General features: G+C 42.8%; 1 protein-coding gene across 1 annotated transcript; it reads left to right on the top strand.

Moving 5' to 3' along the window:
* The first annotated feature begins 4,006 nt into the window (after positions 1-4,006).
* Positions 4,007-27,728, top strand: LOC143404266 (PRAME family member 20-like). The gene is made up of 6 exons (XM_076862502.1): positions 4,007-4,077; positions 4,887-5,287; positions 5,839-5,903; positions 25,097-25,383; positions 25,760-26,341; positions 27,155-27,728. Exons 1-6 carry the CDS (start codon positions 4,007-4,009, stop codon positions 27,726-27,728), a joined length of 1,980 nt encoding a protein of 659 aa, XP_076718617.1.
* The last annotated feature ends 177 nt before the right edge of the window (positions 27,729-27,905 follow it).

Below are 27,905 nucleotides of genomic sequence, written 5' to 3'. Positions count from 1 at the left end.
TCTCAACTTGGAGGTGCTGTCTCTGGATTCAGGCCACTGAAACCAAGCCAGCCAAATAAATATTTCCTCCTCTGTAGTTGCTGTCCTTGGTCTTTTAGTTACAGCACCATAAAGCTGACTAAAACAAACAGACCAAAAAAACAGAAATGCAATTGTCTAACCGCCACCCATGAAACCATTCCTTCTACATGTTCCCTGGAAGTGCTCACCTCACATGGCTCATCCAAGTATTTCATCTCTTTCTGTCTCTCCTTCCTCAATTTTAGAATTTCATTTTACTCAGACTATTGAAGTTTTCCTTTGCTTGTATTCTTCTCCCAGGCTAAAGGCCTTGGAAAGTGCCTGGGGTCAAGGTTTTCTGGGAGAAGTGCCCTGGATAAGTCCCTGATTCTGAAGGAAGGCTCTCTAATTGGTGGCCTCCCTGAAGTCAAGGACACCTGCTGTCCAACACTGTGTCTTTCACTCCAGTATCCCATGTTGCCCACCTTCCACCCTCAGTGGCTTTCAGACTTTCCCAAGTCTGATGGGGCATGGTGGCCCGTTCCTGGATTCACAGCAACTCAAAAGACTTGAGAAATGGGGATGGCAAGTTTGAGGCCGCCTCAGCAACTTAGGGAGGACCTAAGCAATTTTGTGAGACTCTGACTCCAAATAAAAGCAAAAAATAAAAAAGGGCTGGGCATTTGGCTCAGTGGTAGAGATCCAATGTGTTTCATCCCTAGTACAAATAGAAGAAATCTTGCCCTAAGTCTAGAAGACTGATTCTACCTTCCTTTGTGCTCTACCTCCCTTTGTGTGCTCAGATTTACTGCAAGTTAACTTGACACTTGTGTGACTGTTGGAAACATGGTTTCCATTTCTGTAATCTTTGTGGATGACACTATTGTCTTCAAAAAGCTGTTTCCTCTCTGGAATTTTCAAACTATTTTTGAAAATTATTTTTTTCAAATAATTTTGATATGGCAAAGATCCCTGTAGAAAGGTATTTTCCAGTAATGTTTTTCTTATGGTAGGGATTAAGTACTTTTATGTCTCACAGTAGGAACAGGAGGGTCACATATGGACAAAATTGAGTCCATGATGGGGAGTGCATGGACAAAAGCATCACTGACTCTCAAATCTCCCTGATTTTGTGCTCTTGCATGACCATCAGATTCAATGAACTAATGCAAGGAAGAAAATCCCAGCATTATTAAGTGGGTGGAGATCTTGGAAGGTGATCACATACTGCTTTCTGATTGGATGCTGATCAATCAGATGGAGGTGAGGGTGTGGCCAGAGAGGTCCTAAAAGTTTCTGCACAGCCAGAAGAGAAGCACAAGTGTCTTGCAGCCTAAGGAGACACATCCTGACCTACTGAAGCTCAGAGCACCTGCATACCTGGCCAGATCCCGTAAGTACTTCACTTGCCTAAGGACCAGCGTCTTCCCTCCTCACCTGTGTGGATTCAGGAACAATTTTGTTCCCGTATTTTCTCATGAACCAACTTAGGCCTTCAATTTTGCCTCTTGGTGTGGTTTTGCCTTTATGCTAAATATTAGGATTTTCATTTTGGTTCATGTAACTTTCAAATTTCCTTTTTTTTTTTTTTTTGGTACCCGGTATTGAACTCAGGAGCACTCCACCACTGAGCCAAATCCCCAGCCCTGTTTTGTATTTTATTTAGAGACAGAGTCTCACTGAGTTGCTTAGCACCTGCTCTTGCTGAGACTGGCTTTGATCCCTTGATCCTCCTGTGTCAGTCTCCAGAGCCCCTGGAATTATAAGTGTAGGCTCACACGCCCAACTTTTATTCATTTGTTTAATTTCTGTTTTTTAATGTATATATGGACAATATAATTTATTTATTTATCTATTTATTTATTTGGTTGTATGGGGATTGAACCCAGGGCCTTGTATATTCGAGGCAAGCACTCTAATAACAGAGGTATATCCCCAGGTCGCCATTTATTAATTTTTATGTGCTGCTGAGGATCAAGCCCAGTTCAAGCCCCAGCCACTTTTTTCACCAAGGAGATTGGATTTCTATTTTATTCTAATTGATTGCAATTCCATTTTTTGGTGATGGAAATATTTATATTGCCTATATTTTATTGTGCCTATAAATTATACTCTATTGCTGGGTGTGGTGGCACACACCAATAATTCTGCCAAGAGAAGAGGTTGAGGAGGCTGGAGGACTAGAGTCCAAAGCCAGCCTCAGAACATGAAATGCAACACAAATCAGTATGACCCTGTCTCCATCTCAAATACAAATTAGGCTTAGGGAAGTGGCTCAGTGATTGAGTGTCCGAAATTCAGTTACCAATATCAGCCCCTAAAAGACTATAATGAATGGACTATGTGGTTTTGTAATTTATAATTTGTTTAAACAAATTAAACCAAAAGCTTCAAATGATCTCATAGAACAGTTCATAGACTCTGCTCTGATCTGTTTGTTCTCTTCAACATCCCCCTAAGATGCCAGCATTTCACATGTGTAACAGATATCCATGAGACTCTGTTGTAATTTCCAAGTGTTTTATAATATGGCCACAAGCTTTATAAATGCTCATTTTTTAAAAAAAAATTAAAATGAATGTCACCCATATAAGGGCAAGTCCATTTTCAGCCATATAGTTGTTGAATCTAGGAGCCTACTTTTTAGGTCACATGATACTCCAATTCCCCTTTTAAAAGGACTACATAATAATCCAAAGCTTTCAACCATTAGAGTGAGGTGTGTTTATAGACTTCCCAGTACCCCCTTCCCAGAGGCTGGCAATGGATGGGATAGTGGCCTTTTCTCTGGACCATTTTCCAGAATCTTTCTTCTTTCAGATTCCCCAGGATGAGCATCCAGTCCCCACCCATGCTGCTTGAGTTGGCAGGGCGCAGCCTGCTGAGCGACAAGTCCAGGGTTGTCCTGGATCTGCAGGACCTGCCCATAGAGCTCTTCCCACCACTCTTTGTGGAGGCCTTCAGAAGGGGACACACTGAGGTCCTGAAGAAAATGGTGCAGGCCTGGCCCTTCACCCGCCTGCCCCTGGGGGCCCTGATGAAGAAGTCACAGCTTGAGATGATCCAAGTGGCTCTGGAAGGGCTGGACATGCTGCTTGCCCAGCAGGATCACCCCAGGTGAGGGGGACCTAGGTGGCCTGGAAGAAAGCATCCTCGGGGCCAGGGAAGGGATGGGTATAGGCAGGGAGAGTGGGTGCTGAATTGTGCACCACAGGCTTCCAGTGCTGCGAGCAAGGAGGGGTGGAGAGGCCTTGGCCATGCTGAGCCTTATTTGGAAAAGGCTTTCAGATGTGGAAGTGCTTGTGGCAGAGGTGGTGACCCATGAAGGAGGCTGTACCTGCCCCTGCCTCAGTCTGTACAAGTGGGGGCACCAGGCTGCATTGGATGGAAATGGATGGAGAAAAGTGAGACAGAAAGAAGAGTTGGAGCAGGGGGCAGCTCCTGGGAGGTGAAGGAAGGGGCCTCAGGGCTGACACTCTGCTGTCATCCCTGTAGGAGGTGGAAACTGCAGGTGCTGGATTTGTGGAATGTTCCCCAGAATTTCTGGAGGATGTGGTCTGGAGCTGTGGTTGATGCCTGCTCACCAGAAGACATTAAGAAGAATCGAACATTGAAACTTGGTCCAGCAATGGTAGCTAAGCAACCCTTCAAGGTTTTCATAGACTTGAGCCTCAGAAAAAGACCCCTAAATGAATTCCTGACACACTTGTTCCGGTGGGTCAAACAGAGAAGGGACAGGCTGCACCTGTGTTGCAATAGGCTGAAGATCTTTGGGAAACCCAACAGCGACACCAGGAAGGTCCTGAGACTGCTGCAGCTGGACTCTGTCCAGAAGGTGGAAGTGCACTGCGCCTGGGCGCCCTCCACCTTGGCTGCTTGTGCTCCTTTCTTTGGCCAGATGAGGAACCTGAGGAAGCTGCTTGTCTCCCACTTCTATGTGCCTGCCTACACCTCCCAAGAGGAGCAGGAGCAGCTACTCGCTTAGTTCACCTCACAGTTCCTGAGGATGGACTGCCTGCGGAAGTTCTGTGCCAATGCTGTCTTCCTCCTCAAGGGCCACCTAGAACAGGTGCTGAGGTGAGTAAGGGGGGGTGAGCACCCTCTGCAGACCAGTTACAGGAAATTTGCACCTACCAGCCACTGACACTCTCATGGTTAATAAGACACTGGAAGGTAAATAACCTATCCTTTTGTTCCTATTTGATTCTGAAGCTAGATCCCATAATGTGCACTGGAGCAGACTCCTAAATGAGTCCAAAGTAGGGGAAGTGCCACCATGCTGGGAATCCTGTTGGGAAAGACAGGAGCTAGGGATGGGATTGATGTTTCCTCCATGGGAGGCCTGTCCAAATAAGGTGGTGGAAAGTGGGTAGAGAAGAGGGCTTGGAAGGAGGGAAGCCCCCACACAGACACCTGTCAACAGGGAAGCTCTGTGATCCCCAGCTGGAAGCAGAGGACCTGCCTCTATACCCACCTGGGGAAGGCTGTTCTGAACTCCAGGTAGTGATCCTGGGTATAAGGGTCAGAAGCAGGGGTGAAAATCTTGCTGAGGATATAGGATGTGAGCCTCTCAGATGGTTAACCCCAGGGGATTTTGTTACATCCTGCCCAAATTTGTCCTTCATACATGACTCCCCATGACCTCCTGTGGCCAGACCTGTGACTTTCTGCTTGGCAGTGAGGAGGGGACACAGAGATGTGGACTCATCTTTTCACAGGAGATGTGGTGAAAGGCTCACCCTGACATGGGGTAATGTGAATGACCAGATTCTGCAAAAAGCAGCATTCTGATTGTCAGTTCACCAGGGTGACTTTGGGTTTGGGCCAATTTGTCTTCTCCCTCCTTGACATTGCTCCTCAGTACTAACTGTCTGGTTTTTCCTTAGGCACCTGAAGACCCCCCTGGAGACCCTCTCAATAACCAACTGCCAACTGTCAGATTCTGACTGGAAATATCTTTCCCAATATCCAAACACCAGGCAGCTCAGACACCTGGAACTGAGGGGCATCAAACTGACCGATTTCAGTCTGGAGCCCCTCCAAATCCTGCTGGACAGCACTGCAACCACCCTGAACATTCTGGACTTGGAAGCTTGTGGGATCACTGACTCCCAGCTCCAGACTCTCCTGCCTGCCCTGAACCGCTGCTCCCAGATTGTGATCTTGAGCTTCCATGTGAACTGCCTCTCTATGTCAGCCCTGAGGGACCTGCTGCTTCACACTGCCAGGCTGAGCCAGTTGAGCATAGAGCTGTACCCTGCCCCTGTAGAAAGCTATGATGCCTGGGGTACCATCCACCCAGGAAGATGTTCCCAACTCTGTGCTGAGCTGACAGCAATAGTGAGGAACTTTAGGCAGCCAAACATTCTTGTGTGTCTGTACTGTCCCCTGTCGTCGTTGTGCCTCCAAGTTCATGTATAACCAGGGCCTCATTCACTGCTCCTGTCTAACACCTGCCTAGTTGGGTGTGTTTCAAAAGCATACTTCTAGGCAATTGGAGTTATAACCAGGATGTAAGGTCACCTTATAGGGAACACAGAGTCCTCCATTTCAGACATTGCCTGGAGTGTGGATGGGGAAATGAAAGTACAGCAGGGGGCTCCATTGGAGGGAAGCCTGCCAAGGACAGGACCTTTAGGACATGTGTTTTTATAGACACATACATAGGGACCTGGATTTCTAAAATGGGATTTAGGCTTGATGGGCACACAAAGAAGCTATTGTGTTTCATGGCTGGTCCATAAATAATCAGAAATGAACAGAATCTCAAGGTTAGTCTTCTGATGTCTTCTGCAGTGGATTTACCTGGCTTCCTAATGAAACATTGGGATTCTCCAGGTGCTGTGGAGAAAGAAGGCATGGAGTACTTGGTGAACAATGAGGTTCAGCCCCAAGAAGTCAAGGTATCAAACTGAAATCTGGTCTTGATATGTGGTTACTCTGTGGGTTAACACATGCAGATTCACACAGATGGATTGGAACATGAGCCATTGCAAGAAAACCTCTTCTCAGTGGACTTGAGTGCCACCCAGACAATAAATGCTGGCCCTTCCTCATGGGTCTCCATGTAGACCCAGAAAACTCAGGTCCCAGTCTCTGGATGTGCTGGGCAAGGGCATCTGTGCACAAGACAGTCCCAATTGTCTCACTCCCAGTGCCTGCAGGAGGTGTCCATGCTGTACATTGATCAGAGCCTCTGGGCCTCACCAAACCTTGCCTGTAATCCACCTAGGTAGTCTGTCCTCATTTAAACTAGTGGTGCCCCTTGAAGGTATCCAAAATATGTTTCAGCAAAATAGTAGAATCATATATGTAGAAAACACTTGAAAATATTTAAAAATGAAACTGAATCAATTACAAGCTCTGGTGGGGTGGGAGTTGCACATAACTGACAGATCTTGCCCTAACATTTCCTTCCACTGAGGACTGCGCTGATGGTGTTGTGGAGCAATCTTAGCCTTAGTTTCCCATCCAAGGATGAGAAGGAGGTCTACTCAATCTTCATTTGAGGTGTTCTAAAGCTGTTGTGGACATGTTTTAATTATGGTTAGAATAATCCCCCACACATAGTGAACTGCAACCCACTTTGATGTGTAAACAGAGTGCAGCTCACTCTTGGAACTGGTAGCAGAGTCTGGGCCAAGCACAGCTGCCCTCTCTGTCACCCACAGAGTGATCTTTGTGCCTTGATCCCTCTATAGGGCACTTTCTTTTCTCGGGCTCTAAGTCTAGCTTGCACTTGTGGGGCAGCGGAAAGTTCTGAATGGCATTCAATTTGTTGGATTCTAGGATCAAATAAAGTCAAGGAAAATCTGCATAATGAGACCTGTCATCATGTGTTCTTTTAAGAGTTATCATGACTAAAAAGGGTCTTGAAGATATTCTGGTGCCTCCAGACCCCTTGAACACTGGAAGGCTTGTGAGGGCACTTTGTTTTCCCAGATGCCTAGGGATAAGGCACTCAACTCCATTTGAGTTGCTCATCTTTTGACTCTAGGTTGATTTGTGCTTTGAGAGAGCACACAACTTTAGGAAATCATAACAAACAGTACCGGGTTTGTAAGGGTGGCCAGGTCAGGAAGTGGGGACTGGTTTTCACTCCTTGGCTACTGAATGATGCAGAGTCCTTTGTGTACCTGTATCCAAAGACTCTACAGCCCCTTCTGGAACACTGGCCAATTTTACCTCCACAATTTAGAAACCCAGAAACCTTGCTATTCTAGAGAAATGAGTGAACTTCATCAAAGTCAACTTAGGGAGCTGGAGACATTTCTCAGTGGTGGAGCACTTGCTAGCATGTGGAAGGGCCTGGGTTCCATCCAAGGCATCATAGAAATAAGTAAACAAATAAATAAATCCAAAAATGATGTGACTACATTGGGAAGGTTTAATTGGAATAGAGCTTTCTATCTGTTAGAAATATTCAAAAAGAAAAATCCAGAACCCACATGAAAACAATGGAATGCATTCTTTAATTGGTCTGGACAGGTGGGTCAAATTGATGTCCTGAAAGATTCTCTGCCAAAAACAACTGCAAAAGCTGGCTTGGTGTTGCTCACCTGTAGTTCCAGCAGTTCAGGAGGTGAGGCAGGAGGATGGTGAGTTCAAAGCCAGCCTCAACAATTTAGTGAGGTTGTAAACAAGTTTGTGAGACCCCGTTTCAAAATCCTACCTGGGGATGGGACTCATTGTTGTGGCACCCTTGAGTTCACTGCCTGGTCCCCAAAACAATAACAAACAAGTATGTAAAGCTGGTTGCAGTGGCACATGCCTGGGATCTCAGCTACTCAAGAAGTTTTATGATTTTATTCCTTCTCTCAATTTTACAAACTGGGGAATGACTTATCCTTATTTTTTCCAGTCCCTTGAGATGCAATATCGGGCCATTAATTTAAGATCTATTTTCTTAATAAAGGTATTTCTTTCTGAGGACTTCTCAGTTAGAATTGCTTTTGATGTATCCCCAGGTTTGAATATGTTGTGTGGTCCTGTTCACTGGTCTGCAGGCATTTTACACTTTGTTTTTTAATTTTTATTTATTTTTCTTATTTCTTACATACATGACAATGTTTTGATTTCTTCAATGACCCATTGGTTGTTGGGAAACATGCTGAAGAACTCTCATGATTTGTAACTCTCCAGGTGTTCCCCCTGCTATGGATTCCATTCTTTTTAAATTTATGGAGATTTATTTTGAGAATAAATGGAGAATGTGTCATGTGCTGTTGAGAAGGATGTTTGCTCTGCAGTGGTTGGGTGGGATTGTCGGTAAATGTCTACTGTGTGCAGAGATGATCTGTCCAGTGCTGAAAAGGGGAGTTGGAGCCCCCACTGTTCTTACTGTGTTGTAGTCGACTTCTTCTTTTACATTCCAGTAATATCTGTTTTCCACATGTGGGTTTTCGGGGGTCGGATACATGTATGTGTACAATTGCTGTCTTATGTTGCTGAATTGACCACTTTATCATGGTGCCATCACCTTGGGTTTTTTGTTATTGTGTTTTAATCTGTAGTCTATTTTATCTGTCAGGAGACTAGCCATTCCTGCTCTAGGTTCGTTTTCTTCATGTGGAATATCTTCCATCCCTTCACTGTCACTCTGTGTGTGTCCTGAGGTGAAGTGACTTTCTTATAGACAGCAGGTAACTGAGTGCATTAAAAAAAAGAAAATACATTCTGTCACTTTAAATCTTATAATTGGGCAGTTTAATCCCTTTAAATTCAAGGGTTTTGATTGAAAGATATAGAATTATTTCTGACTGGTCTTATTCATTTTTAGTTACTTTTTCTGATTTCTCTTTAGATCATTTTCTCTGTTTTCCTCCCTTACACTCTAGTCTGTTTCTGTGGGTTGGTGTTTTCTTCTGGGATAAGTTTGGATTTCCTTCTTTGTCATTTGTGAACATGCTGTCATTTTTGTTTTTTCCTTTGGGCTTCCTCTGGGATTTGGAAAAATTTTATAGTCACCAAAGAGCATTTTAACCTGAACAGAACCCCCTCTGCTCTGATACCACTACTCTGGATTCCATCTTTTTCCTTGTAACATTTGCTTTGGTTGCATTAGTTTCCTTCTCCTGGTTTTGTGCATTCCTTAACCTCTTACTGTGGCCATGCTTAACACTCACTATTTTATTTTTACCTTTTCTATTAGTTATTTGAACGTTTAAATATCCCTGATATGTAAGTCAGGCACACTGCTGTATGCATGTAATCCCTCAGGAACCTGAGGCAGGAGGTCCTAATCAGGATGTCTGTGGGGGCTCCAAGCTGTGGTGCAGGCTAGCTGTAAGGATTGCCTTAACCTAAAAATGGCCTAAGCCTAAGTAATTCCAGTTGAAAGTGAACCTGCAGGTCCACAAGGCACAGCCTCCAGAGCCCTCTCGTATGAATCAGGCACAGACTGATAAAGACAACTCTTTGCACAACCCAGTCGACACTCAGAGTGCAGTCATGGTCATTTGCCTTCACCCTGATGGGAGTCAGAGGTGAGAGGTCAGGGCAGAAATTGACAAACCAGAGGTCGTGACCTGAGAATGTAAGAGGTCACTATGAAACACGGTAATAACTGATAGGGACTGAAAAGGTGAGCAGAGCCCCAACATTTAGTAGAAATTATGGAGCAAGAGAACAGACATTCAGCCAGCTGCACTCATGGCACATGCTGGAGAGCCTGATGAGGTCCTGCACTAATATCCCAACTCTTGTCATTATCTGCCTGATCCTCTGCATCGTCCTCACTGCTCTCAAACTCTAGAGCCACATCTTTACCCTGGTGAGAATGGTGACTTCCTCTTAGTCTCCTTAACCAGCTGTCACATACAGCCCAGGAGAAGCCTCCATCAGTTTCTGACCTAATCAATGTGGTCTGAGTGAATGAGCATCTGCTGGACTTCAACCATAAGACTTGGGACTCTAAACCTGGCGCTTGAGCTGAGCATGCAGAGTGAATGTCGTTCAAGAGTCTGGCATGATTAAGTGTTTGCTGTGCTCAGAGTTAACTTAGAATTTTTAGTTTTGAATTGATTGTGTGTATTGCAGTGCCCAACATTAAGGATTATCATTTTCTTGATTAAGAACCTATACAGTAAAATTGTATTGAGTGATTTGAGTGAATAAGGCATTGAAAAAAGCATTAGTGTGAGAATATGATTTATTTCTCCCCTCTACTGCAGATGTCACACCTTTGCCCATCCCAACACTAGCCAGCTTCCCTTGGTCCCTGCCCACTTCCACAGCATTGTCCTAACTCTGCCAATAATATTGTGGGCTTTACAACATGCTTACTGTACATTCTTTCTGCTTAAATGTACCTGGGTTATTTTTTGTTACTAAGAACCATGGTCGCCAGTCACAGTGGCACATGCCTGGAATCCCAGTGGATTAGGAGGCTGAGATAGGAATATCATGGGTTCACAACAGCCTCAGCAATGGCAAGGCACTAAGCTCATCAGGGAGTTCCTGTCCCTAAAATATACTCACAATTGTGCTGGGGATGTGGCTCAGTTGTCAAGAGCCCCTGAGTTGAATCCCCGGTGCCCACCACAAAACCAGTGATTGTTGATGTGTGAAAATATGTAGGGTTCAAGTGACATAGAGAGTAACAAATAAGTGAAAATTATACTCCCTAGTCCAACGCCAAGTACAGCGTTCATTCAGTACCCACAGTGAATTGATTCCAGAACCACCCCTTTGTATACCAAACACTGCACATGTTCAATGTCCAGGTAGAAATGATGCACTGTTTGAATATAACCTATGCATATCCTCTGGTGTGCTTAAAACCATCTCAAGGTTTTTTATAACATTTAATACAATGAGAACATTATATAGCAGTTTACACTGTGCTGTTTAGAGAATAATGACAAGAAAAAAAGAGTCTACACATTCAGCACAGATGAATGTATTTTCAATCATGTTTAATCCAAGGTTGATTGAGTCCAAAGATCCAGATGGTACAGCCTCAGAGTCCAGATGAGAGACACAATAGCACAGAAAAGTGAGCAGAGGCAGAAGCAAACAGAGACATAAGTTACAGAAGATGATCAAAATACCTGGAAGAGCAGCCTTGAGAATTAGAAGCACTGCAGCTCTTACATCTGCTTGGTGTTGGCACAAAGAGACCTACACCCCTAAGGCCACCAAGGGCATTTCTGAGAGACAAACAAGACTAGCAAAATGCACCTGGTATATTATATTCAGTGCCTAGTTTTCAATAATAAAGGGAATTGTGTCTATATTAATTTTTCAATGAAACATTCCAATTTTTCATCTTACCTCAAAGCAATAACCTTCAGAAATCAGAAATTAAACTAATAGGAAAGGCATAATTAGCCAACATGTTGTATAAATAAACTATTCATTTCCTATAACTTAAATTTACTGAATTTAAAAAAATGCTAGACTGTGGCTCAGTGGTTTAGTGTCCTTGGGTTATACTCCTGGTACTAAAGGGAGGAAAAAAAAGAAGAGAAAAAGAAAAAGAGACTTGGGTACCTTGTTCTTTTGCTAAATAAAATTTTGGTGGGGAGTTTTAAAAAATGTCGATTGTTGTGTACACAGTTGCACATGCTCTAATTCCACCAACTCAGGAGCTGAGGCAAGAGAATTGCAAGTCCACTGACATCCTGAGCGAGTTAGTGATAACCCCTCTCATTTTAAAAAATAAAATATACTAGGGATGTGGTTCAGAGTTAAAGTACCCCTGGGTTCTTTCCCCAGCTTCTCTATAAAAGGGGGAGTTTGGGATGTGGTTCAGTGTGTAACATGGGTTTGCTTGATGCTTTCACTAAATCCCTTGTGGCTTTGAATCTTACATATTTTTTTTTCTTTCCTTCAAGTCTTCTCCTTAACTTCCTCCTCCCTGATCTTCTTGTCCCTTACGTTCTCCTTCCTGGTTTCTTCTCTCTAATCTAATTTTTTCAGAATCTCCTCTTTAAAAACAACCTGTTCAGCACTAATCTCTAGGGTATATAAAGAACTCAAAAAGCTAAGCACCAAAAAAACATGTAATCCAATCAACAAATGGGCCAAGGACCTGAACAAACACTTCTCAGAAGAGGATATAGAAACAATCCAAAACATATGAAAAGATGTTCATCATCTCTAGCAATCAGAGAAATGCAAATCAAAACTACTCTAAGATATCATCTCACTCTAGTCAGAATGGCTCCTATTATGAAGAGAAACAACAATAAGTGTTGGTGAGGATGTGGGGGAAAAGGCACAGTCATATATGTTAGTGGGACTTCAAATTGGTGCAGCCCATACGGAAAGCAGTATGAAGATTCCTTGGAAATCTGGGAATGGAATTACTATTTGTGAGTGTTATTACTCTTCTCAGACTATACCCTTAGGACTTATAAACAGCATCCTTCAGGGACACAGCCACATCAATGTTTATAGCAGCACAATTCACAATAGTTTAACTGTGGAGCCAACCTAGATGCCTTTCAGTGGATAAATGGCTTAAAAAACATTGTGGCATATATACACAATGGAAATTTACTCAGCATTAAAGAGAATAAAATCATGGCATTTACAGGTAAATGGATGGCATTGGAGAAAATAATGCTAAGTAATGTTAGAAAATCCCCCCCAAAAAATACCATATATTTTCTCAGCTTTAAGGAGACTTACTCATAGTTGGGTAGGGTGGAGGACCATGGGAGGAATAGATGAATTCTAGATAGGGCAGAGGAGTAGGAGGGAAAAGAAGGGCACAGTGGATTAGCAAGGATTGTGGAATGTGATGAACATCATTATACAAATACATGGATGAAGACAAGAATTGGAGTCAACATACTCTATATACAACCACAGATATAAAACATTGTGTTGTATACATGTAATAAGAATTGTAATGCATTCCACTGTCATCTATTTTTTTAAATCAATTAAAAAAATAACAACCTGTTCCTCTGATAGTCATAATGACAGCCTTTGGGACAGAAGACCATCTTTTTTTTTTTTTGCTACCAAAATAGTAAACATTCCCTTTCCTTTTTCTCAAAACTGTGTCCTCATTATTACATTAGCATCAGGGATGAGAACAGAGCAATTGGCAAGAAGTGCTTTAGTGGTATAGGGCAACTGAGCTCAAAACAGAACCTTTAGAGGGTCTACACTCAGACAGTCTTCCCTAGAGACCTACAGCCAAGTAGTAGCACATGCCTGCAAACCCAGCAATGCCAGATGCTGAAGCAGGAGAAGTACATGTGGAAGGCCAGCTTTAGCAAGTTAGCAAGATCCTGTCTCAAAATATAAAAAGAAAAGGAGGTGGAGATGTAGCTCGGTGGTAGAGCACCACTGTGTTCTGTCCCCAGTACCAAAAAAGAAGCAAAAAAATGGTGGCACATTGTTTTTGATTCAAAGAGAATATCACATTTCTTTCTCTTCAAATGACCAGAGGTCTGGACTTAGTGTCTCTACATGCAGTTTCCCTTCATCACAATAGTTTTGATTTCTGCTTTGGTTTAGATCATATGAAACTTCTTTCCTTGTGTTTCTTTTTTTTTTTTTTCTGTTGTATTTTTTGTTTTGTTTTGGTTTTGGTTTTGGTTCTGGGGATTAAATGCAGGCACACTACACCACAGAGCTACATCTACTTTTAATTTATATATTTTCAGTTTACGAGAGGGTCTCAAAAAGGGGCTTAGGGTCTCATTAATTTGCTGAAGCAATTTAATCCTTGCTTTAGCAATTTAATCTTCCTGCCTCAGCCCCAATTAATTGGAATTACAGACATGTGCCACCACACAACGCTAAATTTCTTTATTTCCCCTTTACAAATATGTGTGGGTGTGTTTTACCGGGTATTGAAGTCTAGGGATGCTCTGTCACAGCTACATCCCAGGCTTTTTCATTTTGTATGACAGTGTCTTGTTAAATTGCCAAGGGCATTGCTTGAACTCATAATCCACCTGCCTCAGCCTCCCAGGGAGCCAGGATTACAGGTGCAGGTCACCAAACCTGGAATGACACAATATTTTTCATAGGCTGGACTCTATTCTGATCTATTTCTTTCCCAGGACTCCACTACAAAGTGGCACGCTGTCACTTGTACAACAAAAACATGATAATGAAGCCTCATCTCAGAGTTAGCATTTTCCATCTATACTTGAAAATGTTATTAAATACTATATGTGGCTTTTAGCATTGCTTACATTTAAACAGAGGATGTTGGTACCTCTCTGTAATCCATCTATTCAAGAGGCTGCAGCAGGATGATCATGAGTTTGAGACTAGTATGGAGAAAAAAGTGAGATCCTGTCTCAGCATAAGACAGGCCTGGATCCAGATGTGGCGGGCCATGATTGTAATCCCAGTGGTTTAGGAGGCTGAGGCAGAAGCATCACAAGTTCAAAGCCAGCCTCAGCAAGTTAACAAGGCCATAAGCAGCTTAGTGAGATCTTGCTTCATTAAAAATTGAAAAGAGCTGGGGTTGTGGCTCAGTGGCTAAGTACCCTTAGTTCAAACACCAGTAACAAAAATAGAAGAAGATGAAGAATGGAGAGGAGAAAGAAGGGTAGAAGGAGAATAAGGAGGAGGAGAAGGAGAGAAAGAAAATAAAAACAGCTAATGGCGAATGGACAACCCTGACTAACGACAGAGTCCACCCACAAGCTGCCCATTCCCTCTACTGGGCACAATGACATCTGGCTCTAGAACCCAGCAGTAGATCGTTAGTAGAAAGTTACTTGCTAGGAAAAGGGATACAATGTGAGAAGCCTGCAAGCTATTGGCTCATTTGACACTAATTTCTAGGTGACTCTTGCTTCAGATTACACTTTTCTGTGATTGGCGCTGACTGTGGAGAGAACAGGCATGAAAATTAATTCAAAACCAATCTCCCCCACCCCCAAAAGTGATTTTCTGTTTGTTTGTTTTTGTTATTGGACAGTGTAGAGGCTGGTGGTGCACCTGGGTAGAGGCAACTTGGAGACCCCTGGGGAGATGAAACTAGAAACTGGACCTTGGTTGCTGGTGAATCTAGCTTTCCTGCTGGGTGTTGTTTCCTCCTGGACTAGAGCTCCTGTGATCTCTGGTGCAGACAGAGTCTGGATGCTTGTGACCTCTGAGAACTCTGGGCCTCAACACCCCAAATCCCCCCAAGGCCAGTCTTACTACCCTTGCGATTGCAGGTTTCTTCCCTGCCCAGGAGAAGCTTTACTCCTCTGTGTGGTGCAAAAGAGCAACCTTGGGTCAAGTTTCCCAGGGCCACCTCCATGGTCTACCAAGCTGCCTGTGGTCACTCAAGTAAAAGCCAGTCTTTTTCACCTTGGTGGCAATGATTCCTCTGATGGTGTCTCTGTTTCTTGTTAATTCCATCTAGGGAGCATGGTCCTCTCAACAGCCTTCTGGAAATGGAAACAGAACTCAGGCCAAGTTCCAAGCCTGCCAATTGCCACTTAGCAAGCCCTGCCTGGGGCCACCTCTCCAGCCCCAGCTCCCTGCTCTTCTCTAGTTCCAGGTGATGAGTGGTCTCCTATGAGCCTTTTGTGGGAACCTCCCAGCCAAACATTCCTGTCATCCCTCCACACCTTCTTTCACTCCAGTGGCTTGGGTCATAAGATTATCTCGAGAGTCCCGACAAGGTATCAGACTGAAAGACTGTAGGACAGAAAGGACAGGACTCTTGGGATTTGGAAAAAGCCCTTGGACAAACAAAATCTTTGGAGAAGACCCAGGAAGACCCCTGAGGAGGAAAGTTGAATTGTGTTCTGGTTGGGATGGCACCTACCTGGGTTATGGCAACCCCGCTAAAACCGATCATTGTCAGAGGACCTTAGCAGTCAGAGAGGGCTTCTGAATCTGCATTTTGTCAATGGTTTTTTAGAATTGAAAACATGCTAATTATCAAAATACACACACACACACACACACACACACAGAGAGAGAGAGAGAGAGAGAGAGAGAGAGAGAGAGAGAGAGAAATATATCCATTTGAAGGATTAATTGGATTATAGCTTTCATGATCTGATCATTTCACCTCTTGCATTAACACAGAGGCTTTGGAGGACAACTTATATCCAAACCATATCAGAGACAGTTGCCTTTGACACATATCTTCTGCTCCCCAACTTCCCAAAGAACTCACAGTTCCCACTTCAGGGGATTATGCAGACTGGACTCTCCTATTTAACATAAAATGGGACCCCAACCTGGGTGTTGAGGTCCTGAGGAGACCAATGGAGTTCCTCTTTCAGAAATTGCTCAGGGAGGAATAAGGCCTTGTCATTTGTCTATGTTCCATTAATTCTTTTCATCTTTGATGAGCAGGACCACCTTAGGAAGAAGGCCAGGAAGGTTTTGTAAAGTCTATATTTGTTAAATTCATAATTTTGATCTGATACATCTAGGTTAATATGTTTTTCTGATTACATTCTGCTTTGTTCTAAGGCCAATTTACAAGTGTTAATTCTCAGTCTAATAGGTTTTTAACAAATACCCACAAGGCTTTTGTTTGTCTGTTTTGTGTAGGGGCACCAGTGTACTGTCCGTCTACATATATTGCCATGTCTACATATATTTAGTACTAAAAATTGACATATGAGATCATAAATTAAAATTTAAAAAATGGATCCAAATCCCTTTGCTTCATATGATTTAAAAGGTTCAATTGAAATTGGGTGAATAAATAAAAGTCAAAATGTCTTTAAAGTTACTAATGCACCGTTTTGTTTCTAGGTGGTCAAACAGTAAATACAATGTTAATGTCTCTTAAGTGTCTAATATCCATTGTCTCTAGGATTTTTCTTCAATGGGAAAAATTACAAATGCTCTTCAATGCACTTGTCTTATACCTTTTTTTAAAAAAAATGTAAATTAGTTTTGACCTGTATGAAATTAATCATGGATGTGTTTGTTAGAGACATCTGATTGGTTTACAAAATTTAAATGTTAACTATTAAATGTAATATCAAATAATCAAACTTTTTAATTTCCATAAGGTAAAATATTTAAGCATTGTTGGTGTTTTCATATTTTGGTAAATTTAAAAAAATTCAATTTACTTTACATTATCCCGAAAACAAGGTTACTAAAAGTTAAAAGTCCCAGCGGGTATAATTCTATATACAAATAGTCAAAAGGTTTCAACTGCATTTCAATTAGAGTACTAAAAATATATTTCCTCTTATTAAAATGGATTAATTTATCTAAATTCAGAAATTAATAAGGGTTATTTTAAGGTATAAACAAAAAGAGGGATCCATGGATCAAAAATTATTAAAAGCTTCTAAATATAAAAATGTATTTAGTAAAAAACATGTTTCCAGGTAAGAAAGTCTTTGTGTGTTAAAACATAATTATAATACATCTAAGTAAACAATAGGGTCTAAGTAAGTAATGTAAACATCTATAAATAAAGGAAAAATATTAAAATTTTTTTTTATAACTAAGTTGTTTATATACGTAATATAAATAGTTAAAAGTATTCAAGGTTATTCCCTAAGAGCAAATATTAATGTACTAATATAAACCAAAGTTTGATTTACCTTTTAAAATGACAAACACTTCTTAAAATATTAATAACATTGTGTCCGTTAAGTTTTATTCTGTCGAGCTACTAACTGGACAAATGAAGGTTTGTATACCTCTGGTGAAACAGTAACTGTTATTTTAGAGTATTGTTCCACATTACAGAGTCTAAAACTTGGTTGATATAAAAAACATCAATAAAATTGTAGTACACTACTCTTCTTTACATATTAAGTGTGCTTGCTTACCTTGGCTTGACCCCCAAATCTCGCTTTTGTGGTTTTTATGGCTTAAATATGAGGCATAACTGAAGGTGGTAAGTTACTCTGACCATCTCGCTTTTAGAGAATAGAGTGTCTGCTGCTGGCCAGCAGTAAAGGCTTAATTGGAATGGCAATGTTTGGTCTGAGAGTTATTTTAGGGTCTCGGTATCAGTATAATATTCATCCAGAGGAATTTTGCAGTCTGAGGATATTATTCTCCTTTTAGTTATGGCACTTGCTCCCAGGTGCAATGTAATCTTTTGAGGTTTTTAAATGCTCTATGGCCAGGTACTGAGTTGCACACGTACATTCCCAGTAACTTTGGAGGCTGAGGCAGGAGGATCAGAGATTCCAAGCCAGCCTGGTCAACATAGTCAAACCCTGTCTCAAATAAAAATATACAAAGTGTTGGGGGTGTAGCTCAGTTGTAAACTGTCTCAGGTACATAATCCCTGGTACTACACACACACACACACACACACACACACACACACACACAGTCCAGCAGCCTCATGCATGCCAAGTGATTGCCATGAGATTCAGAAACCTCAAGGGAGCCAAGACTGACCATGTAATGGCTTAGTATATTCGGTGATCACAATATGCCAGCTGAGGATGATACTGTGTAAGATTGTCAAATCAAAATGAAATTCATGTACCAAATCCTCACAAAAGTGGAGGGCAGGGGACCATGCAGGAGACGGTCTTTGAGCTTGATAGTTTGATAATAGACTTTCAGGAGGATTCTGCCAAAACCACAACATTACACCAAAAAATGGCTTCTAAACTCTTAACTTTACAAAGAAGATCATAGGATTTTTATCATTGGCTATCAAGAGATTAATAAAATGCAGAATGGTACCTGCAACTTCCAAGAAACTCCAGAGAGCCTTTCTTCTGCACTCAGTGGAGTCTATTATGGTTCATTCTCAAGCACATTTTGAAACTGGTGGGCAATGATTCCAAAGACAATTAAAAACAGTAATGGCTTCCACGTGGAATATTCCAGTTGAACACCTCTCAAATAGCTGTTTTTTTTTTTTTAAGCAAGGTGAGGTGGGTCATGCCTGTAATTCCAGATTCTGAGGAGCCTGAGGAAGGAGAATGGCAAGACTCAGGCCAGAATTGGCCATTTGGCAAACCTGTTTCAAAATAAACCAAAGAGAACTGAGGAGTTGGCACCTGGTACAATGCTCAGTACTGGAGAAGGGGAGAGTAAGTTTTTAGGCTTCAAGTTGGTTTTATAAAATTCTCTGATTACATGGGAAAAGTAAAACTAAATCATCTCTGTTAAAACTTGAAGTATTATTTCATAGGACATTATTATTTCAAAGAGACATTAAGGCAATTAGCCTAATTTGATATGAGAGGAAGTCCTGTCAAATATGACATAATTTTTCAAGTTATATTTTTTAGATATTTTATTAATTTTTGCTTTAAAATGGCAAAAATTCATAAAGAATCTCATATGTTTTTAGACATAATTCTGGATACTATATTAAAATGTATGCCAATCAAATCACCTTGTTAATAAGTGGTTATTGTAAATTCCCAACAGATTTTTAACCATGAGGATTCTAAATGTTTAGTATCAATAGTTATCATTTGGGTGGGCATGTGGCTCAAGTGGTAGTGTGATCACCTGGCATGCATGAGGCACTAGGTTCGATCCTCAGCATCACATACATATAAAGATGTTGTGTCCGCCAAAAAATAAATAAATAAATAAATAAAAATTAAAACTCTCTCTATTTCTCTCTCTCTCTCTCTCTCAAAAAAAAAAAAAAGAGTTATCATTTGGATTATTGCCCGGAACATAACTAAAATCAGATTAATTGATTAAGAAGACAAAAACCACTAACAAGTTTACTTGAACACAGGTCTTTCATCTATCTATCTGTCTATCTATCTATGTATTTATTTATTCATTTCTTTATTTATTGTTGCTAGGGATCAAACTCAGGGACTCATGCATGCTAGCCAAATGCTCTATCTTTTCAAAATTGGAATTCAAAACAGGGTGTGGTGGTGAACACTTTTAATCCCACTGCTGTGGTGTGAAGTGATAAATACAATCAATAAGTTTGTCAGTTATGGGTACCAGATTAGTATAAAATACAGATGATGGATATAAAATCTTGAAAAGTGAGATAAGACAATTATAAAGCAAGAACTCTCATAGGCAGGCCTGAGACTCCATTTTGCTGCCTCCTATGAAAGACTGTTATAAGAGCTGTTTCTGAGAAACTGAAATGACAGCTGTTTTCTTATTTTAAAAAATTGCATTTCTGAACTTTGTACCCCACAAATTGTACCCTACTCAGGATGCACTGGTGGACATGGAGAGCTATATCCTGGGTTAGATGCTATTGTGGGTCTACATGACTGAAGTAGATTTTCATCCTGATGACCCCCACCCAAATTCAGGATGTGACTCTCTAGCACCTGCTTGAACACAGGACCATGCTCAAATAAACTGCAAAGCTAATGTGCTGGCTTGGTGACTGGAAAATTTTGATACTGCCTAAAGCCCAGAGGCCCCACTTATTAATATTTTATTTTCTATGATTGGCTAGCTTTACATGAGGATAAGCAAGTCACTGAGTTATGGATTTTGTGCTTATAATGTCTTTAGATCGATAAGGAATCTGCTGTCCTCTCACAGAGCTTGAGACTCTGTGGTGGGTGACAGTCCCTAGTCAGGTAAGTAAAGCTCTCTTTGATTTGCAATTAAGACTTAGAGTGCTTTCTGGAGCAACTCCCCATAACACCATCTATTTAGCAGGCTAAGGCCGAAGGATCTCAAATTCAAGGTCTGTCTCAGTAATTTAGTGAGAACCTGTCTCAAAAAAAAAAAATTAAAAATGTTCTCAGAATGTAGCTCAGTGGTGTAGTTCCCCTGGGTTCAAACCTTGGTACCCAAACTGAATTCATGAAAAATTTAATTAAAATTAACTAATAAAAATGAAAAAAAAAACCTGAGGATGTAGCTCAGTGGTAAAGCTTTCCTGGATTCAATCCCCAGTGTCAAAAAATAAAAATACATAAATTCAGGGCCTAAATATTTTTTAAAAAATGATCAACTGTACTCATAAAATTTCTGCAAAAGTCTAACTCTTTATAGAGTAGTAAAGGCTGGAGCTTGGAGATGAGATACCCAAGGCCTAATGAATAGGCAAAATTGAATTTAACAGTGATTTCCTGGTGGAGGGACTCTGAGAGCCACTCCCTCCAAACCCAACTTGTTGTTCAAATGTGGCTTAATGAGTTTCAACATTGATTCCTAGTCAGCTATTAATTCCCTCCAATGGGGGACTGGACCAACCAGGAAAATTATATCCTGGCACTGAGATAGAATCAAACCCTAACCATTATATGATACATCCAGAGAAAAAATCTTCATCTCAAGGAGGAAACCTAAATGGTGCTCAAATCAACAGCCAGTAACTGTGTCAAATCCTGATGAAGGGTAAGCAGGGTGCTGCAAAGAGAAGATCACTGGGCAGCCCTGCCTGATGGCAGGAACTATCACAAACCAATCAGCCCCAACCACAGCTGTGCATAAAATCCACTCAAACCCTCACCCCCCCATGTTTTCTAAGAGGAAACCTGGCCAGACACCACCTATTGTCCTTGAACTGAGGCCACCCTTGGTACTGAATCTGTGGAGCCAGTGATAATTGATTCAAAGCTGCCTTTGACACCCTGTCTCCCTTTGCCTCCTGGGTGGGGCTCTGACTCATCTTTTTTGGGGGGTGCTGCATTCCTGCCCTATTATGCTTGAGCACACTTGTCCTTTGGAGAGCCACTTTCTGTTGTTACTTAGGTACATTGTCATTTTGACCTGCCTTGTGCACCAAGTCAGGGGTAATAAGAGAAGTCAGGGCTGTGACATGAAATCACCCTTTCAGCTGGTGACACACAGACAAATTCCAGAGAAACTTAAAATTAAATCAGAGAGTAGATTTTATATATTGTAGAGCATAAAAACCAGAGACAGTGTTGGATGTAGCCTTAATCCTATATAGCTGCACACACACATGAAATTAAATGTGTTTCATTTGTGGCAAATTATTATGTGAAACAGAAACCAAATATAACCTTAGCCAATTGTAATTATCCAACTAACATATGATTATGTGATGTGAGCAGGGATATTTTCCAACAAGATACCCCCAAAGACCATCACAGTATAGATACTGTCTCCCACCAGCTCACATGTGACAATGTTTTTGGAGGAGAAATGATTGGTTTATAGCCTTAACCTAGCCAGTGAATTAATCCCTGGTGGGATTAACTGGGGGATAATGGGGGCAGGTGGGCTGTGGCTGGAGAAAGCTGATCTTTGGAGTGTGAATATGGGTGTAGAGTTTTTATCTGCAAGTTGCTCTCTCTCTCTCTCTCTCTCTCTCTCTCTCTCTCTCTCTCTCTCTCTCTCTGCTTTTTGGTAATGTGAGCCTCTTCCCTCTGCCACATGCTTCTGCCGTGATGTTCAGTCTCAAATTGGAGGTGTTATGTCTGGATTGAGGCCGCTGAAACCAAGCAACCCAAATAAACATTTCCTCCTCTGTAGTTGTTGTCCTTGGGTCTTTTAGTCACAGCACCATAAAGCTGACTAAAACAAAGACAGACCGAAAAAACAGAAATGCAGTTGTCTAACCGCCACCCATCAAACCATTCCTTCTACAGGTTCTCTGGAAGTGCTCACCTCACATGGCTCATCCAAGCATTCCATCTCTTTCTGTCTCTCCTTCCTCAATTTTAGAATTTCATTTTATTCAGACTCTTGAAATTTCCTTATGCTTCTGTTCTTCTCCCAGGCTAAATGCCTTGGAAAGTGCCTGTGCTCAAGGTTTTGTGGGAGATGTGCCCTGAGGAAGTCCCTGATTCTGAAGGAAGGCTCTCTAATTGGTGGCCTCCCTGAAGTCAAGGACACCTGCTGTCCAACCCTGTGTCTTTCTCTCCAACATCCCAAGTTGCCCACCACTTCCACCCTCATTGGCTTTCAGACTTTCCCAAGTCTGATGGGGCATGGTGGCCCATGCCTTTAATCACAGCAACTCAGGAGACTTGAGGAAGGGGGATGGCAAGTTTGAGGCCAGCCTCAGCAACTTAGGGAGAACCTAAGCAATTTAGTGAGACTCTGCCTCCAAATAAAAGCCAAAAATAAAAAGGGATGGGGATGTTGCTCAGTGGAAGAGAGCCAATGGATTTCATCCCCAGTACAAAGAGACAAAAGAAAACTTGCCCTAAGTCTAGAAGACTGATTCTACCCTCCTGTGTACTCTACCTGCTTAGTGTGCTCAGATTTTCTGCAAGTTAATTTGACACTAGTGTGACTGTTGGTAACATGGTTTCCATTCTGTAATCTTTGTGGATGACACTATTGTCTTCAAAAAGTTGTTTTGTCTCTGGAATTTTCAAAATATTTTTGAAAAATATTTTTTTCAAATAATTTTGATATGGCACAGATCCCTGTAGAAAAGTATTTCCCAACAATGTTTTTCTTACATTAGGGATTAAATACGTTTATGTCTCACGGTAGAAATAGGAGGATCACATATGGACAAAATTGAGTCCATGTTGGGGAGTGCATGGACAAAGGCATCACTCTCACATCTCCCGATTCTGCGCTCTTGCATGACCATCAGATTCAATGAACTAATGCAAGGAAGAAAATCCCATCATGATTAAGTGGGTGGAGACTGGGGAAGGTGATCACATACTGCTTTCTGATTGGATGTTGATCAATCAGATGAAGGTGGGGGCATGGCCAGAGAGATTCATAAAAGCTTCTGCAGAGCCAGAAGAGAAGCACAAGAGTCTTGCAGCCTAAGGAGACACATCCTGACCTGCTGAAGCTCAGAGCACCTGCATAACTGGCCAGATCCCGTAAGTACCTCACTGGCCTAAGGACCAGCGCCTTCCTTCCTCACCTGTGTGGACTCAGGAACAATTTTGTTCCGGTCTTTTCTCATGAAAAAACTTAGTCCTTCGATTTTGCCTCTCAGTGTGGTTTTGCCTTTATGCTGAATATTAAAAGTTCCATTTTGGTTTATGCCACTTTCAAATTCCTTTTCTTTTCTTTTCTTTTTCTTTTTCTTTTTTTTTTTTTTTTTTTTTTTTTTTGGTACCAGGTATTGAACTCAGGAGCACTCTACCACTGAGCTACATCCCCAGCCCTGTTTTGTATATTATTTAGAGACAAGAGACAGGATCTCACTGGTTTCCTTAGCACTTCTCTTGCTTAGGCTGGCTTTGATCCCTTGAGCCTCCTGTGTCAGTCTCCAGAGCCCCTGGAATTATAGGAGTAGGTTCACACGCCCAACTTTTATTGATTTGTTTAATTTTTGTTTTTTAAGGTTTATATGGACAATATAATTTATTTATTTATCTGTTTATTTATTTGGTGGTATGGGGATTGAACCCAGGGCCTTGTACTTGTGAGGCAAGCACTCTAATAACAGAGGTATATCCCCAGGTCACTATTTATTAATTTTTACGTGCTGCTGAGAATCAAGCCCAGTTCGAGCCCCAGCCACTTTCTTCACCAAGGAGATTGGATTCCTATTTCATTCTAATTGATTGCAATTCTATTTTCTGAGGATGGAAATATTATATTGTGTGCCTTCAAATTATACTCTTTTGCTGGGTGTGGTGGTGTGGTGGAAGACACCAATAATCCTGCCAACTCAAGAGGTTGAGGAGACAGGAGGACTAGAGTCGAAAGCCAGCCTCAGAACACGAAATGCAACACAAATCAGTAAGATCCTGTCTCCATCTGAAATACAAAATAGGGCTAGGGAAGTGGCTCAGTGGTTGAGTGTCCTAAATTTAGTCACCAATATCGGCCCCTAAAAGAGTATACTGTATGGCCCAGGTGGTTTTGTACTTTTATTATTTGTTTAAACAAGTTAAACCAAAAGCTTCAAATGATCTCATAAAACAGTTCACAGAGTCTGTTCTGATCTGTTTGTTCTCTTCAACATCCCCCTCAGATGGCAGAATCTCACATGTGTAACAGATATCCATGAGACTCTGTTGTAATTTTCAAGTGTTTTATAATATAGGCACATGCTTTATAAATGCTTATTTTTTAAATAATTAAAACGAATGTCATCCATATGAGGGCAAGTCTATTTCCAGCCATATAGTTGTTGAATCTAGGAGCCTACTGTTTAGGTCACATGACTCTCCAATTCCCCTTTTAAAAGGACAAAATAATGTTCCAAAGCTTTCCCCCATAAGGGTGAGGTGTGTTTGTTGACTTCCCAGTACCCTCTTCCCAGAGGTTGGCAATGGATGGGATAGTGACCTTTTCCCTGGACCATTTTCTAGGATCTTTCTTCATTCAGATGAGCATCCAGTCCCTACCCATGCTGCTGGAGCTGGCAGGGCGCAGCCTGCTGAGCAACAAGTCCAGGGCTGTCCTGGATCTGGAGGAACTGCCCATAGAGCTCTTCCCACCACTCTTTGTGGAGGCCTTCAGCAGGGGACACACTGAGGTCTTGAAGAAAATGGTGCAGGCCTGGCCCTTCACCCGCCTGCCCCTGGGGGCCCTGATGAGGAAGCCACAACTTGATATGGTCCAAGTGGCCCTGGATGGGCTGGACATGCTGATTGCCCAGCAGGATCACCCCAAGTGAGGGGACCTAGGTGGCCTGGAAGGAAGCACCCTCAGGGTCAGGGAAGGGATGGATATAGGCAGGGAGAGTGGGTGCTGAATTGTGCACCACAGCCTTCCTGTGCTGCCAGCAATGAGGGGTTGAGAGGCCTTGGACATGTTGAGCCCCATCTGGGAAAGGCTTCCAGATGTGGACGTGCTTGTGGTAGCTGTGGTGACACATAAAGGAGGCTATACCTGCCCCTACCTCAGTCTGTACAAGTGGGGGCACCAGGCTGGATGGAGGGAAGTGGGTGGAGAAAAGTGAGACAGAAGGAAGAGGTGGAGCAGGGGGCAGCAGCTGAGAGGTGAAGGAAGGGGCCTCAGGGCTGAAACTCTGCTGTCATCCCCACAGGAGGTGGAAACTGCAGGTGCTGGATTTGCGGAATGTTCCCCAGAACTTCTGGAGGATGTGGTCTGGAGCCATGGTTGATGCCTGCTCACCAGAGGACATTAAGAAGAATCGAACATCGAAACTTGGTCTAGCAATGGCAGCTAAGCCACCCTTCAAGGTAGTCATAGACTTGAGCCTCAGTAAAAGACCTCTGGATGAATTCCTGACCCACTTGTTCCTGTGGGTCAGACAGAGAAGGGACAGGCTGTACCTGTGTTGCAATAAGCTGAAGATCTTTGGGAAACCCACCAGCCACACCAGGAAGGTACTGAGACTGCTGCAGCTGGACTCTGTCCAGAAGGTGGAAGTGCACTGCGCCTGGGCGCCCTCCACCTTGGCTGCTTGTGCTCCTTTCTTGGGCCAGATGAGGAACCTGAGGAAGCTGCTTGTCTCCCAGGTCTATGTGCCTGCCTACACCTCCCCAGAGGAGCAAGAGCAGCTGATTGCCCAGCTAACCTCACAATTCCTCAGGATGGACTGCCTGCGGAAGTTCTGTGCCAGTGCTGTCTTCCTCCTTGAGGGCCATCTGGAACAGGTGCTGAGGTGAGTAATGAGGGGTGAGCACCGTCTGCAGACCAGTTATAGGAAATTTGCACCTACCAGCCACTGACACTCTCATGGTTAATAAGACACAGGAAGGTAAATAACCCATCCTTTTGTTCCTATTGCAACATGAAGCTAGTTCACATAAGGTGTGTTGGAGCAGATTCTTAAATGAGGGTCCTGAGTCTTGAAAGTGCCACCTTGTTGGGAATCCAGTTGGGAGGGACAGGAGCTAGGGATGGGATTGATGTTCCCTCCGTGGGAGGCCTGTCCAGCAAAGGTGGTGGAAAGTGGGTAGAGAAGAGGTGTTGAAAGGAGGGATGCCCCCACATGGACACCTGTCAACAGGGAAGCTCTGCTGTGCTCCTCAGCTGGGAGCAGAGGACCTGCCTCTATACCCACCTGGCGAAGGCTGTTCTGAACTCCAGGTAGTGATCCTGGGTGTAAGGGTCAGGAGCAGGGGTGAAAATCTTGCTTTGATATAGGGTGTGAGCCTCTCAGAGGGTTAACCCCAGTGGATTTTTTTACATCCTGCCCAAATTTGTCCTTCATACATGACCTCCTGTGGCCAGACCTGTGACTTTCTGTTTGGCACTGAGGAGGGGTCACAGAGATGTGGACTCATCTGTTCACAGGAGATGTGGTGAAAGGCTCAATGTGACATGGGGTGATGTGAATGACTACATTCTGCAAAAGGCAGCAACCTAAGTTTGGACCATTGTCCGATCACCAGGGTTACTTTGGGTTTGGGTCAATTTGTCTTCTCCCTCCTTGACATTGCTCCTCAGAACTAATTGTCTTTTTTTTCCTTAGTCACCTGAAGACCCCCCTGGAGACCCTCTCAATAACCAACTGCCCACTGTCAGATTCTGACTGGAAATACCTTTCACGATATCCAAACGCCAGACAGCTCAGACACCTGGAGCTGAGGGGCATCAAACTGACGAATTTCAGTCTGGAGCCCCTCCAAATCCTGCTGGACAGCACTGCAACCACCCTGAACAGCCTGGACCTGGCAGCTTGCGGGATCACTGACTCTCAGCTCCAAGCCCTCCTGCCTGCCCTGAGCCGCTGCTCCCAGCTTGTGATCTTGAGCTTCCATGGGAACCGCCTCTCTATGTCAACCCTGAGGGACCTGCTTCTTCACACTGCCAGGCTGAGCCAGTTGAGCGTAGAGCTGTATCCTGCCCCTCTGGAGAGCTATGATGTCCGGGGTACCATCCACCCAGGGAGATGTTCCCAACTCTGTGCTGAGCTGACAGCAATAGTGAGGGACTTTAGGCAGCCAAACATCCTTGTGTTCTGTACTGTCCCCTGTCGACGTTGTGGCTCCAAGTTCATGTGTAACCAGGGCCTCATTCACTGCTCCTGTCCAACAGCTGCCTAGTTGTGTGTGTTTTAAAAGCGTACTTCTAGGCAATTGGAGGTATAAGCAGGGTGTAAGGTCACCCTAGAGGGAACAGAGAGCCCACCATTTCAGACATTGCCTAAAGTGTGGATGGGGAAAGGAAAGTACAGCAGGGGGCTCCATTGGAGGGAAGCCCTCCAAGGATAGGACCTTCAG

This window comes from Callospermophilus lateralis, chromosome 7 (genome assembly GCF_048772815.1).
Source record: "Callospermophilus lateralis isolate mCalLat2 chromosome 7, mCalLat2.hap1, whole genome shotgun sequence".
NCBI lineage: Eukaryota > Metazoa > Chordata > Mammalia > Rodentia > Sciuridae > Callospermophilus > Callospermophilus lateralis.
This window is presented reverse-complemented; position numbering and strand designations above follow the sequence as displayed.

What these genes read in the sequence shown, in the direction of transcription:
- LOC143404266 (XM_076862502.1), top strand. Translation starts at nt 4,007, where the DNA reads ATGGACTGCCTGCGGAAGTTCTGTGCCAATGCTGTCTTCCTCCTCAAG. An exon ending in GCCCAGCAGGATCACCCCAA is followed by an intron (nt 25,384 to 25,759) that starts GTGAGGGGACCT and finishes TCATCCCCACAG; the next exon opens with GAGGTGGAAACTGCAGGTGC. An exon ending in CATCTGGAACAGGTGCTGAG is followed by an intron (nt 26,342 to 27,154) that starts GTGAGTAATGAG and finishes TTTTTTCCTTAG; the next exon opens with TCACCTGAAGACCCCCCTGG.